At 39.5% G+C, this 14,852-nt stretch overlaps 1 protein-coding gene and 1 long non-coding RNA gene across 4 annotated transcripts in view; one reads left to right on the forward strand and one right to left on the reverse strand.

Annotated features, from left to right (window-relative positions):
* The window catches only part of LOC127060946 (uncharacterized), a 340,458-nt gene that overhangs the window by 35,211 nt on the left and 290,395 nt on the right, over positions 1-14,852 (reverse strand). The gene's annotated exons all lie outside the window — the stretch shown is intronic.
* The window catches only part of SPPL2B (signal peptide peptidase like 2B), a 31,065-nt gene that overhangs the window by 573 nt on the left and 15,640 nt on the right, over positions 1-14,852 (forward strand). For all 3 annotated transcript variants that reach the window (XM_030231393.2, XM_030231395.2, XM_030231394.2), the window contains exons 2-8: positions 8,063-8,182; positions 10,208-10,390; positions 11,080-11,169; positions 11,524-11,663; positions 12,468-12,610; positions 13,439-13,535; positions 13,692-13,808. In XM_030231393.2, the coding sequence (XP_030087253.1) occupies positions 8,063-8,182; positions 10,208-10,390; positions 11,080-11,169; positions 11,524-11,663; positions 12,468-12,610; positions 13,439-13,535; positions 13,692-13,808 (890 nt within the window). The remainder of the gene's footprint in view (positions 1-8,062; positions 8,183-10,207; positions 10,391-11,079; positions 11,170-11,523; positions 11,664-12,467; positions 12,611-13,438; positions 13,536-13,691; positions 13,809-14,852) is intronic.

Consider the following 14,852-nt stretch of genomic DNA (forward strand, 5'->3'; position numbering starts at 1 on the left):
CTTTGTCCTGACTGACAAACTCCCTGAGGGGAAGCGTTCAGCAGAAGAGATTTCTGCTGACCCTGACTCTGTAGTCTGTCCTGAGTCTTGTGCTGTCATTACTAAAATATTAATTATTTTGTGGGATACATTTCTAAGGATGTGACGGAGTAGTCGTGTAATCCTGATACAGGAGGGAGTGGATTTCTAGCAATTGCATTGCATGATATATAGCTTTTGCCTTTTAAGTTCGGTGTTTTGTGTTCTGAAAATTTTGAAATGTCATTTAAACTTCTTGACTGTTTGTTAGGTCATTTGGAGTGTATTATGGCTTCTTGCATATTATTGGTGTAACATTGTAACATGGAACTCTAGTTTTTCCTTCTTAGTTTCCTTACTGTTTCCTTGCCAACAATCTTTAGTTACAGAGTAGTCTGGTTGTCAGCTTTCTTCTTTGTTTCTGTATCATTCCCTTTTTTCATCCATTATCTTCATTATGTGTTCATTATGCTCTTGCATGCCCTATGCATTTTGTCATCTCTACTGGACATGCTTCGCAGGGACTGGTAGTGCCAGTGTAGGCCCAACAAATTAGTAAGATTTAATTAACAAGTTTAACTTAATTAATGAATTAACAAGAATGATTTAAAGACTGGCATGGAGTCAGTTTGATCCATCAGTTTGGGGAAGGTGAGCATATGGCAGTGCAGAAGGGCAGTGGGTAGATAGTCCACCGGTGGGTACTTGGAGGTCTTACGTTCAGCTCCATGCATTGCAGCACATTCCTGTCTGTAAACATTTGGTATATTTGTGCAGTGGAAGTGTTAATGTACTTGAATAAGCTTGGGCAGACTGACCAGGGTGCTGAAACAGTCCTGCTGCTGCAGTGAAAAGTGGATGTACTGTGTGTTGCCAATATGTTTCTGTTAGCCAAGCTGGTGTTCTAAAAATTTGCTTGAATACCTTGTATTGTGCATAACTTCTGTATCTCTTGTGCTTGCACTTGTTGGGGTGCCTTGAGTAGCACATCCTCCTTAGTGTGAGGCAGAGAAGAGTGCTCTGCTGCTCTTGTCCTGGTTTGGTAGCCCTGTGACTGATGGCTGGAGTTATTCCAGGGGACAGAGCTGACAGCTGTTGTCAGGAGCTGCTGTGTGGGTTTGCTGTGTGCCAGCTGTACTCATTCTCAGTGCCTTACTCTTGCCTTAGTGAGCATATACCTTTGTCTCCCTCTTTGAAACAGGATAATAAATATGTTTTGTTTATTTGTTTTCCCTGGGGCAAGAGGAGGTAGTGTCCACATCTATCTTCTGATTTAGGGAGAAGGATCAGCTTGGCTACTGAAGCATGGCTCTTGCAAATCTGGTTCCTTATCTGGGAACACTTTAAGAGTGCTGTGATCTTACAGATCCAAGTACAATCTGCACTTAGATCTTGCTTTGGTATTTGAGTTCTCATATTTAATTTAAATTCCCATTCTTTCCAGGCATTGTTACCCCTCAGTTTCCTGTAACAACAGCAAATATGTGAGCCTTTGACTAGTGATGAACATAGCAACATGATCTGCAGCAAGTGTGTTTGATCTAGCTGGCCTTCACTATAGCAGTTTTCAGCAGAATATGTTGAATTGAGGTGATGGGTTTGTATTTTAAATTAGGGCAGTCTATGATGTGGGTCCAAAGAACTGTAAAGTGTGCCTGAAATTCTGCATTATGGTGGTGGCTGACAATTTAGTCTCCTGGAATTATTGCGTAGCTCTATATTTATAATTATGATTACGTAGCTCTCTGCACTGTACAGTGTTTGTTGAAGGAGTGTTTTATTTGTGTGCAGCTTTACTGCCTGCTGTTGCTGGTCTCCAGATGGATCAGTGCAGGTCATGGGAAAGAATGACTCCAGCTCCTGGGAACTCAGATATGGTACCTACTCCAAGAGTAGGATAGCTCATTCATTCCTTCTTCAAGGAACACAGCTCCCAGTGTCTGTGAAATCTCTCTGAGATGTGAGTGGCTAGGTCAGTTAATAGAACTACTGTAAGCAGAAAAGATATATAGGACATCCAGATGAGTGTGGGGCCAGAGGCAGGGAGGAACAAACAAGACAGATGTTGGGTTGGATCAGTCACTCACACTGAAGTTTCTTGAAATACTGGTGAGCTGAGTTCTTCCTCTCTGCCTTCTTCTATCATTTAACTTGCAAGTCCAGTGTTTGCCTCTGAGCTACATTAATTCACTTAAAAAAGCTTGAGCAGCAAATAAACTGGGGAGCATTCTTCTCTTTTATGCATTGATCTGTGGAAGGCCCTGATGAGATTTAGAGCTAACAAGTATGCCCTTCTATTACCACAAACATTAGATTAGCTAATCTATTAAATTCTGCCCTCAGATTTTACATTTCTGTTGTGCGAAAACCCTTTCCAATTTTGCAGCTTTATAGAAAACACTTCCTTTTGTGTTAATTATACACTCTTGTGTGCTTTTTAAACCACAAGATCAATAAGATGCAAGTATTATATCTTATTGTCACAGCAGCTGTTGTTTTTCTGTGTTTGAAAAAGGCTGGACTTGATATCCAAACACTTGGAAAAGAGCCTTTGGTGTTGTAGGCACATTGTATAGGATCTGTACAGGAGATGATATTTTCTCCTGGGTTAATTTAGGATATGAAGTAATTTCTAGGAATAAGGAATCATGATAAATGTTGCCACTATGCCACTGCATCAGCAGCACTGCTTGAACTTTTGTTGTCTCATACCTACTGACATGAATAAAAACAAACCTGGATGAATGAAAGTGGACAAACTTCAGAACTATGCTTTGCTTCTAAGTGATAATAGCTTTGTAAAAATGTCTGTTAATCCACATTACCAACAGATTATGTTCTCCACAGAGTTTCTAAAACTCGTGTTCCCTCTTCTGCTTTTAGTCCTGCTCATATTGCCTTTAATTCCTCTTATGCTTGACTTTCATTTGGCTTTTGGCACACAAATCCACATAGCTTTTAAAATGTTTTGAGCATTTCACAATAGGAACCATTTACTCCCTTAATATTTCTTTGAAGAACATCCATTAAATAGTTCAGAAAGCAAAATTGTGTATAACTGCCTCCCGGGTGCCTTTTAGGAATTATTCCTGGTTCCAGTAATGCTTATCTCCACAGAAATGTAGCAACACACCCTATACTTACTCTCATTTTAAAGATGTGTGCCATTTATTTCACAGATGTAAAACTTTTAACTGTACAGCTCGATTGTTTCCCATATGTATAAAACTGTTCAATTACAGGAGAGCTCCTACAAAACTGCCTGAAGATTTTGGAGAGAGTTGTACATGTAATATTCAAAACTATGATACTCCATGTTTTGTTTGTTTATCTAAGCCCAGTTAGACCACGTACAATAAGCAGGGAACATTCTTTTGTTCTTGTCTTTTGTGTGTGACTGTATTTGCATCTCTGTTGCTTGTTACTCTTCAAAATCAAGTTCAAGATAATAAGTACAGATTATTTTTCTAAATTATTTGTTTCTGTTGTTTAGGTGCTGTGGTTGGTTACTTGAGATATCCAAGCCCACTATAGCAGGGAGTTGGAGTTCTTGTTTCCTCACAATATATGTACAGTAGTGTCTCTCTTGCTCTACAGATACCTTGGAAACTTGTGCTGTACTCAAGTGGCTTTAATCTGCACTGAGCTAATTGGTGTGATTAGCGTGCTAATCCCCTATCAGCACTCAGGACAAATGTCATTGGTTCTAAAGGACTTAGTTAACACTCATGTTATAAAAAAGGGAAAAAGTTGCTGCATATGTTAACAAAGACCATTTATATGCAAAAGAGCTAAATGTAAAAATCTCTACCTCCTGTATATTTTTACAATGATATTTCTTTACTGCTTTGCTGACATCTTGCAGCAGAATGCCACCATTGCCTCTGGGCACACTCTGTGTTTTAAAGAGTGATTTTACAATGTGGGTGGTAAAAACTGGCACAGTGTAAAACACTAGGAAAACAAACAGCTCCTCGCTGTGTCCAGAGTGGAGGTGGGTGCCCCATCCCTGAAAGTGTTCAAGGCCAGGTCGAACAGGGTTTGGTCTACTTGACGATTTCCCAGCCTGTTGCCAGGTGTTTGGACAAGGTGACCTTTAAAGGTCCCTTCCAACCTAAACCATTCTGTGATTCTCAAAAGTTTTCCAAAAACCATCTTTTTACCATGAGTGTCTCCTAGGGATGCATGGTAATTTCTGTGTAGTAGGGTTTGAAATAAAGAGGGAGAAATAATTGTGATGGATTCTTTTAATGGATTTTTGAACAAGCATGTTAAGATTCGACATTTTTGCTGACTCCAGTCATCTTTAGCATCTTGTTCCTCGGCTGCTACATGAATAAACAGATGTGTTAGGTGTATTTGTAAGAGTGTGACTGCATAATTATCATATCATTGGTGTGTTTAGGTTAGGAATGTTAAACTAGATGTTGACAAATTAGTCTGTCACAACGTTCTAATTAGTAGCAGCGATGGTTAGGAATATGATGTTATATTTCTCTCCTGAGCAAAGTTTCATCAGTTCTGGAAGGCACAAAGTGGTTTCCTTAGGGAAAGCTAAAGCAGAGCAATAGACCAGTTAAACATATCTTCAGTCAATGACTTCGGTTTTGCTTGAGTGCTGGTCAAGAGAAAGAGAGAAGGAAGAATGGAAAGGAAGGAATTGGATGTGTGGGTATGAGAGAGGAGTATGACACAAAGGGGGATGGTAGAAAGATAAGATGGTTGTGAGGGTAGGGGGCTTGTTTGTTTAGTTTGAGAGGATTTTGATTGGTTGGTGGATTTTGGGTTTTTTGCAACTTCCCTGTGCTAGGTGCTAGCAAGGATTAGTGAATGTCCTCAATAAAATGGAGAAACTTCCCATTACAATAGGAAACAAATGCTCTGGGAACACAATAATAATAAGAGGAAGAATCCAGTCACATTAACAGTGTTTGGTATTCCTAAGGACTGGATTTCCAAATCAGTGGGCTGAAATAGTGTTTTGAGACTGCTGCATTTAATATGTGGTCATCTTTTTCCTGACTGTCTAGTAGCTTGTATGAAGCTAAAATACAGATATGATTTGCTCCCAGCATCATCCTTTTGTAATCTGTTACCAGACAGCACTTACTTGAACACTGAAATTGCTCTGTAAGACCACTGTGAGGCTCTAAAGCAGCAACTGAATATCAGCAAGACTCTCCTTCAAAGAGAAGCATTGATCTGGATTTGTATAAATTAATTTAATTTTAAAAGTTAGGTTTTGTCCTGCTGTCTGAGCACTATATTTGTATCTTAATGTATTTTTATGTGAAGCATTAAAATCTTTTTGCAGCAGCTGGTCAGATCTTAATCTGAAATTGAATTCTCAATGTGTTGATGTTCAAACCTGACCAGATGGCCGCAGAATGTATATAAGCAAACTTCACACTGAGGAGCTGATGTTCAGTATTTTGTATAAAGGAAAGACTTCTTGATTTACCCTTTTCAATGAGTGGAAATGGTGCCTGACAGTCCTCCCAAGACAGAGCCTGCAATCCCTGTGTTGCTGCTCTGCGGAGCAAGTGTCCTGTAAAACTTGATGGCTGATTGTTAAAGTGATGATGCTCTGATGCCTTCTTGTTCGAGCAAGAACAAGAGCCTCTTGTCAGAGAGAGAAGCATTGCAAGGGACCTGTTTGCCACTTAGAAATGGCCAGGAGGATTATTTCAGCATCCTTAGAACACTACAAACAGACCTCATTATATACTTTGTGTTTCTTCAACCATTTCCAAGATTGGAAATCCGGGGAGGATTTACAATTATTTTGACTCAGTTAATACGAGAATGAAGCCAACACTAATTAAAGGAAACCACCAGTAGTGATAGGGGAGTTGTACGTATTTCCACTGTTATTTTGTTTGTCTTCCTACTTCCTGATTCCCTGGGTAAACATCTACTAGGACTTGGGGTACAAACAGACAACTGTATCAACTCCACAAAAGTATTTTATTTTGCAGGTTATGTATATACATATGTGTGTGTGTGTGTGTGTGTGTATACTCTTGTAGGTGATTTAGGTTCAGTTTTTTGGATGGAAGCTGAGTAATATGCCTAGTACTCACAAAATTGTGTCACTATACACAGGGAAGAGAAGGATAAGAGTAGATGTTTAAAAGAACAGACCTCATCATGAAAAATAAGATTTGTGAAAACGTCTGTGTTAAGGAAGTGTTTGCTAGCACCTACTTGTGAGCCTCCAGTTCTTCCAGTTTTGCTGGGAAATGGCCTGGTAAAAGCTGACCTAACCAAAATAACAAGGAAATTACTGTGTTTGCTGTGTTTTTTGTTGGTTTTTTTTTTGTTTGTTTGTTTGGTTTGGTTTTTTGTTTTTTTTCAGGGATGGGAAGCTGAAAATATTTGTGCCAAAATCAGCACATCTTGCAGTTAGATTTAGTGTGAGCAGTTCACTGAACAAGCAAGTTACATACTGTGTATTACAACTGAGACGTCTAAAACTGGTAGATTTGCTGCATGTTACTATTTTTATTTTTTGCTGTAGTTCTTGTTCTCTTTCTCCATGTTACTATAGGATCTGGGTTCTGTTATCTCAGTTTCCATGAGTTCTTCAGGAGAATTCTAACATGTACATGATGCAAAGATAGCTAACCTCCTTATAAAAATGATTGTGATATGCTACGGTTATGGAATATTTCCTTGTTGAATCATCTGCCTGGTTGTGACCCCTTCCAAACCTCTTGGGCTCAGGTGAACAGGGTGAGAAACATAGAAGGCTTCCTTGACACTCTGCACATTGTTCAGCAATAGCTGAAACATTAGTTTGTTACCAGCATTGTTTTGGGCACAAAACTAAAACACTGCACCATCAGCTGCTATAAAGAAAACTAACTCCATCCCAGCCAGACCCAGGACAGGCTTTTAATTATAAATATTAGATATGTAATCTCACTACTTACATTGTTGTAGATGTTGTTGGAGTTTTGACAACAGTGACAACTGGTCATTGAAGCAGTGATAAGTAAATGAAGTAGGTAGACTTGAGAGTTTATATGTGCTACCTAGGACAGAAAAAGAGCTGCTGCTGCTTTGGGGTCTTGCCACATCTTCAGCAAAGGTGTCCAAGGCTGAGTTTTGGAGTGATACAAATCTAGAATTGATCATTATTTTGGGCTTTACTTTCAGGAGTTGGTATCTTATTCACAAAATCATGAAATTGTTTGACTGGGAAGGAACCTTAGAGATCAGCTAGTTCCTGGCCCCTGACATGGGATGGGCTAGGCCAGGCTGTTCAAAGCCGCATCCAGCCTGGCCTTGAACACTTCCAGAGATGGGGCAACCCACTGCTCTGGGCACCCTGTGACTGAGCCTCACCACCCTCCTAGGGAACTGCCCAAGATCCCATCCAGCCCTGCCCTCTGGCAATGGGTGCCATTCCCTGGGTCCTGTCCCTCCATGCCTTGTCCCCAGTCCCTCTCCAGCTCTCCTGGAGCCCCTTCAGGCCCTGCCAGGGGCTCTGAGCTCTCCCTGGAGCCTTCTCTTGTCCAGGTGAGAATCCCCAGCTCTCCCAGCCTGGCTCCAGAGCAGAGGGGCTCCAGCCCTGGCAGCATCTCCATGGCCTCCTCTGGCCTGGCTCCAGCAGCTCCACGTCCTCCTGCTGTTGGGAGCCCCAGAGCTGAACAGAGTACTCCAAGTCTCATAACTGTTCTGCATTTGTCCTGCACTTGCTCTGGTTATGTACATATGTGCACCAGTGTTGTTTGAGGTGGGCTTTTTGGTTTGTTGGGTTCGGTCTTTTTTCTTTAAACTCATCCAATATTGTTTCATTTGATTCTTTGTCTAATTGCTGTGTAGGAGGGAATCTGCCTAATGTATCTAAAGTCTTTCTTTGAAGCATGATGGAAATAATAACCAATTCCACTGTACTCACTGCACAGATACGGAAACTTTTTAGACTCTTGTTTCTCTTTAAAAATACACAGCAGGCCAGTCAACAGCAAGTTACTCCCTTCACTTCTGATATTTTATGTAACATAAAATTCTTGTGAAATTTTTGTTACATTTTCAGGTGTACTGTGAGTATGGGATGGTACATGTCCTTTCAGAGAAGGGGAGCAGCAAAGGAAAAGACTACTGTATTCTCTTCAACTCTCAGTGGGCCCATTTGCCACATGATCTGGGTAAAGCTGTAAGTACCTAGCTAACTGATGACAAAAAATGTCTTTGTTACAAGGAAACTTCTGATTTCTTAGTTGGATTAGTAGAATTTGAAGCAACTGCTTTGTTTGTTCTGCCTAGAAAGTATTTTATCTCCTAAGATCACTAGGCAGTGCTAGGATGGCAATGTTCATTTCCAGGCATTGTGCAGAGATAATGACTATTGCTGTTCAAAACAAAAATACTCCTTTTCAGTGGTGTAATCAGTGAAATTAAAATGGCACATACCTGGGATTGCAAAGGAGTTTTTATAGTCAGCATGGTACAAGAAGATACCACATGGCTTTTCTTATACAGTGAACTGTGGCCTTTAGTGCTTTCTCAGTGTCAAGTGTAAGATTAGGTAGTCATAAACTGTGTCAAGCTTTTGCTGCATTATTCAAAGCTGTATGAGCTAAAAATAAATTCTTCACTCTTTTCTGTGAGACAAAGTTACTGGCACTGAATGATGAAATCAGCAAATGCACTTTGAAGAGCCCCACAGAATTATCAGAGTTCCTTACCAGTGTATGGGCAAGTTGCAGTTACTTCTGGTGGGTTTATTGCACCTGTAGATTAGTCCCTAGATACATCAGTTGTTGTCTTTGCCTTGTATAGACTCAGCTGATAAACTCTTGCATTTGCCCTAACTGTGTAATGTGAATCAGCACATGCATGACTGACTGTGGTACTTGTGAGAGTTGGGTACTTTACTCTAGACACCTTGTTTGAATCAGTCTCCTAAAATTTCACTAGAGTCATCTCAGTAGCTCTGCAGGAGCCAATACAGTCCAGAATAGCTTGCACAGGCTTGGGTACTGTGTACTATATCCCTTGCCTGTCCCTGTCTTCTTCCTTGGTTCTTTTTTGCTTTTCCCTTCTTTCACATTCTTGCTCCTCCTCCTTCAGTACTCCAGCAGGACAGTTCATTAAATGAGGCCATGCAGTGCACCTCTCTGAGCTCACTCTGCATTTGAGTTGTGCTCGTTGCTCTGGAACTTGCATGGCGAGGAAGTGTGGGTTGGAGCATTTCACTGCCTCCAGAGGTCAGGCTGGAGACAGCAGTTTTCTGAATAAGGTGGAAGCTCCTGACAACCTGACACTTCCCTTTCCCTCCTAAAACTGTAGAGTTCATTACACAGGTATTTTATGTTGTGTACCTGTGGATTTCTAATACAAACTGTTGCATTTTTTCAGGTTAAAATTTACCTTGACTCTTCTTAAATCTGATAGCTCACCTCAGCAAGGGCTGAGACCTGCTTCTCTTAGCACAGCTTGGTTGTTTGGTAGATAATTGCAGTTTTCTGGTAACTTGCAAATAGAACTGGGCAAATATGCTGGTGGTTGTTTAGATTTTGCAAGGAAAAATTCATGCCAGTGTTATTTCTAAAACCTTGAAGTGTCTTTGGGATATTCTTGTTGAAACACACCAGATTAGATGCCTTTGGGTCTGAGGAAGGGCAAAATTAAGCAATTGAGACAGGCTTGCAATGTCTCTGGATCACAAGTAGTGAAAGAAGTAGCTTAGAATCCAGTATTCGAGTACTTGGGATGCAAAATCTCAGGTCACTGGATACAGTAGGTTTCAAGATGGAAGTTTATTCCATATGCTTCTGTACTTTTCCCCAGCCTGTGTTTTGGTTTTTAGCTGTTCATACTCTCCATCATCCCACCCTTCCATTCTGCTACCCCAGCAAAGACAAAACCTTGCTGTACTCCTGCCACGTCCTGGCTGTGTGCATCAGAACAGCAACAATGCTGTAGAAAATAAATGCAAGTGAAGGTCATGTCTCAAATTTTATTACCAGCAGAATTCTGTACAATAAGGTGAAACAGGGCAGGTCCCTACTTAATAGAGAAGGCTGCATTGTTTCAGCTTTCATTTTGCTCTGAGAATAGTCTACCACTCCATTATTGGAAGGTTTTAAATTACTCTTAAGAAACTCTGGCTTCTGCTCTTGACTTCTTTTATTATTTTATGTTATATATATGCAATTAACTAATTTCTTTTTTTCAGTCACTCCTGCAACTGCAGGATCAGACAGCATCTGTTTTGTGTTCTCCTTCTGATGTACCTCATGGGGGGTTTAATAATCAAATCCCCATGGTGATGCGAGGAAATTGCACCTTCTATGAGAAAGTGAGGCTTGCTCAGATAAATGGGGCCCGTGGGCTGCTGATTGTTAGTAGAGAGAGACTGGTAAGTTGCTTTCTATCTTCCTAGGCTGCTGGTACTCCTCTGATGCTAGATATTGTCTTGTCTTCGGTGTACATTACTGGTATTTGATGTTCCTCTTTAAAGTAAATAATGCATGTGTGTTCCTGCGCGTACATATGTTGCATAGTTATGTGTAGAAACCAAACATCTGATGGAAGAATGAATGAAACAAGAGCCCTCATTTCAGTAGGAAGGGTCGGCACAGAGCTCATGTGAAATTCAGGTTAAGGGCTCAGGATTACACTTGTTCCAAATGAAACTGGAGTCAAAGGATGAGGTTGGTTTGTGACTCCATCATACTACCACACTGAATCTAGTGCTTTAGATACACAGCGTGTATTTTGTAAAATTAGTAGTTTTGAAAATAAAATTAGTAGGTTTGAGTCCTGGTCAAAACTAGAGGCACACATCAGTCATAAACCTGTGACCCTAATGTGCAAAAAAAAAGCTTAAAATTTGGTTGCTTCATTTTGCTGTTACAGTCGTAAACTACTTCTGTTTTACTTGGAGCAGGCATATATTTTGACTTTTGAGTGCTTGCTGTCATTAAGTTCCCTTCTAGAGTATTTTTCAAATTAGCCAGACCAGAATTTGCAGCTTTAACCCTTTTGAACCAGTAGAAGTATTTGCAGAAATAAACATATTCTTACCTGATCTGAACTGTCTTTCAGGTTCCTCCTGGCGGTAATAGGAGCCAGTATGAAGAGATTGATATTCCTGTGGCTCTGCTTAGCTATACTGATATGTTAGATATTGGCAAGGTAAACTGGATACTAAAAGCTCTCATTTATATTATCTCATGTAAATGAATCACTGCTCAACAGTATTAAGTCCACCTTAAGAGCTTTGAATATGTAGAGAGTGTATTCATGAAGATTGCATTATTGTGTTTTGGAAAAAAAAAATCTCTTGGGAGGTTATTTCTCATCTTTAGAATAAAATCAAAGTACAGCCTGGTGCTGGAAATAAATATCACCAATAGAAGAGCCAATAGATGGCTCTTAGGTGTTTATAATAAAGCCTGATTCTGAGGTTGCTTAGTGAAAATTAAGTAAGTGAACTTTTGCTGAGGTGGATTTTTGGATGTCCCTCCTAACTTGTATTTACCTCCACAGAGTTTTGGCAGCTCAGTGAAAGGAGCAATGTATGCACCAAATGAACCTGTGCTGGACTACAACATGGTGATTATCTTTGTCATGGCCGTGGGGACTGTTGCAATTGGAGGCTACTGGGCAGGAAGCAGAGATGTGAAAAAGTGAGTAACTAAATGCAGTATACCAGTTTTCCTGTATTTTTCACAGAACAAAAAAGAGGTGGTATTTATGTAAGCATCACCTGACAGCTCTGCTAGTGAGGTTAGGAGACTCTAGGGAAAATGCTGATATGATATTTAAAAGGCCCTGAGCCTTCCATTGATTTGGTCACTGTAGGAAATCATTAGAGTATCAATTGCATGTAGATTTTTTTTTTAGGATTTTGCCATGTTAAAAGACCAAAAACTTTAAATGCTCAGAAAGAAAATTATTAAGTAATAGGCTTCCTTTTTGCAAAAATTAACCACATAAATGCTTGGTAAAAAAATAATAAAATTTGCTTTTACTGGTGTAGGGCAAACCAAATTGATTGGATGGCTAATATATGCTATGTTTGCTACCAATTTTTAAATGAAGTTTTATGGTTACTTTTTGCCAGCAAGTGGGAGAAGGTGGTCATTGTGCCACACTAATTTCTAACATTTATTTTGTATACACAACCTGATTCAAGGATTTCTTCTGAAGGTGACAAATTATTCTGTGATAGTTTTCAAGATTCTGTTGAGTTTTTAGCAAATGAAATAGTTCTCTAGATAAGCTAACACAGCAGTTACTGGTTTATACATTTGTGTTACAGTTGATGTTCGTACCTCCCTGGAAAATACGGTGTCCCACTGACTTGAGTGGGAATCAAATCAGGCATTGGTGTTGTTTCAACCCCTTGTGGTTTTTTGCTGAAGATTCAGCATCCTTGTGTATTTTGTTGCAGAAGGAATGAACTGATGGTAGCCATGTTACTCTTTCAGGAGATACATGAAGCACAAGCGAGATGATGGGGCAGAGAAGCATGATGATGAAACAGTGGATGTGACTCCCATAATGATCTGTGTGTTTGTAGTGATGTGCTGCTCAATGCTTGTCCTCCTTTATTTCTTCTATGACCACTTAGGTACTCTTAAAGTTGTAGTTGTATTGATACATCTTCATAATCACGAGGCTGACATCGTTCAATGTACACTTTATTGTGAAAATAATAATGAAACATCTCTCTTCTGTCATGTGTCTTCATCCCAATGTGATTTAAAATACTGTAAGAAAACTCACTGAGTAGATTTCTAACCCTTGTTTTTGTGAGGTTGATCATAAAGGTTCTTTCAAACGTTAAAGACTATTAAGTAGATACATTCCACCTTTTATTTTTGTTAAAGGTGTTCTCAGACCTATTCTTTCTCTCTATTATTGTTCAATTTGAAGTCAAGACAAGGATCATTTTTTTATCTTTGTAAAGATTATAATTTTCTACTGATCACTTATCAAATTGACTAAACATGAGAGCCTAATGCTTCTTCATATTTTTGGGGAAGTAGTGAAACATGCATCCCATCTGTATTGATTGATTTTGCTACTTAGTGACTTTAATAGTTCTTTACAATGCTCCTCTTACTCATAAAGAGAAGATAAATGCTTCACCATAGGTGGCCTTTGAGGCTTATGACTTACTTTAAGAAGATTAGGATAGAGGTTTTCATTTGTTTAAGTATTACATTCATTTGTTTAGGTATTACATAAAGTACACCTGAGTAAAAGGAGCTAGAATTAGATACTTAAAGAGCACAAATCTAATCAATCGTTTGAAATCTCTGAATTTAAATTTCACTGTTGAAATGCAAGCCTTATTTCTCATTTAGTCTTGTTGACTGTCAGTTCTTTATTCAGCCAGGATATGCAAAAAGCATTTCTTGCCTTATCCTTGGACTTAATACTTTTTTCCCCTCAGTCTATGTTATAATAGGAATATTCTGCCTGGCTGCCTCGATTGGTCTTTACAGCTGTCTGTCTCCCTTTGTAAGAAGATTCCCCTTGGGAAAGTGTAGGTATGTGGCAACTTTCAGAATTTTTATAGGGAAACTTAGATTTTTATACTGTTGGGAAGGTGTGGGGTTTAAAAGGCAGCTTCATGCTTCAAAGGATTGATAAAGGAAGAGGCTATATACACAGACAACTGTAGCTTTGGTGTGATTGTTTTTCAGAATCCCAGACAACAACTTGCCATATTTTCACAAGCGTCCCCAGGTCCGGATGTTGCTCTTGGCAGTATTTTGTATCTCTGTCAGCGTAGTCTGGGGAATCTTCAGAAATGAAGATCAGTAAGTGATCTGTGCTAAAAATTTTAATACACTTTATAGTATAAATAACTGGCATCCACAGAAGTCTACATGTATCCAGAAATTAGGAATGACAGGAAAAAAATAGAGACATGCAGAAATTCTTAGTTGTTCCTTATGTACTTCATCTTTTTCTTGTTCATTTGAATTACAGAAAACTGTCTTATGTTAAGCTTGAATTTCTCTGAGTCTCAGTCAGTACTCTGATCTCTGTGACTTAAGACAGCTTTTCAGAAGTGATATGGAAAGTTGGACACAAGTTGTCTAACTTATTTCTTCATGAGAATAAGAACTGGTAAGATTGTCAGATCTTTAGTTTCTCTCAGCTTTCTTGTACACGTCAGTAATTCTCTACACCTCAGTGTTGCTGTAGTTCCTATTTGTTGCAGGTTCTTACCACTTTTGTTAGAGGTGGATCTTTTACAGAGTGTTGTGTTTTTGTTTTTGTTTGGGATTTTTTAACTCTTACCTCACTCCCAGATGTTCCAGTTTTCCCATGTATACAGGTTGTGTTCATCTTCTTGGTTCATCTACTGGGGGTTCAGTATTGGAACTGAAATGCTGGCTGTGTTTCTGAGGATGATATCAAAGATGTCTGACTTGTGCTTTGAATGCATGTCAGTGCTTTTGTGGGATCTGTGTTCTGTGTGGACCATTCAATGACAACTCAAATCCAGGAATCATCAACTCTGGAAGACCTTTAGAGAGATAAGTGTCAGACTTAGGAGGAGTACGGCAGTACTATAGAAATGTTCCAAAATACTGAGGACTAGGAAATCCATTTTCTGCATCAGGGCTGAAGTGGGCCTGAGTGTTTCCTGCAAGAGCTCCATCAGCAAGTACACATGTATTGATCCAACAGCACCATCTCTCATTGTGCCTAGACCATAGCAATTTTGGGGAAACCTTAGTGTTGTTTATCTCAGATCCTACTTCTCTTTAACCCTAGAAGTTGAGAGTAAAGCAAAGAGCACTTCTACACTCAACTTGCAAAACACAATTGAAAACCAGGCCCAGCTGTAAATT

Source organism: Serinus canaria, chromosome 28, assembly GCF_022539315.1.
Source record: "Serinus canaria isolate serCan28SL12 chromosome 28, serCan2020, whole genome shotgun sequence".
NCBI lineage: Eukaryota > Metazoa > Chordata > Aves > Passeriformes > Fringillidae > Serinus > Serinus canaria.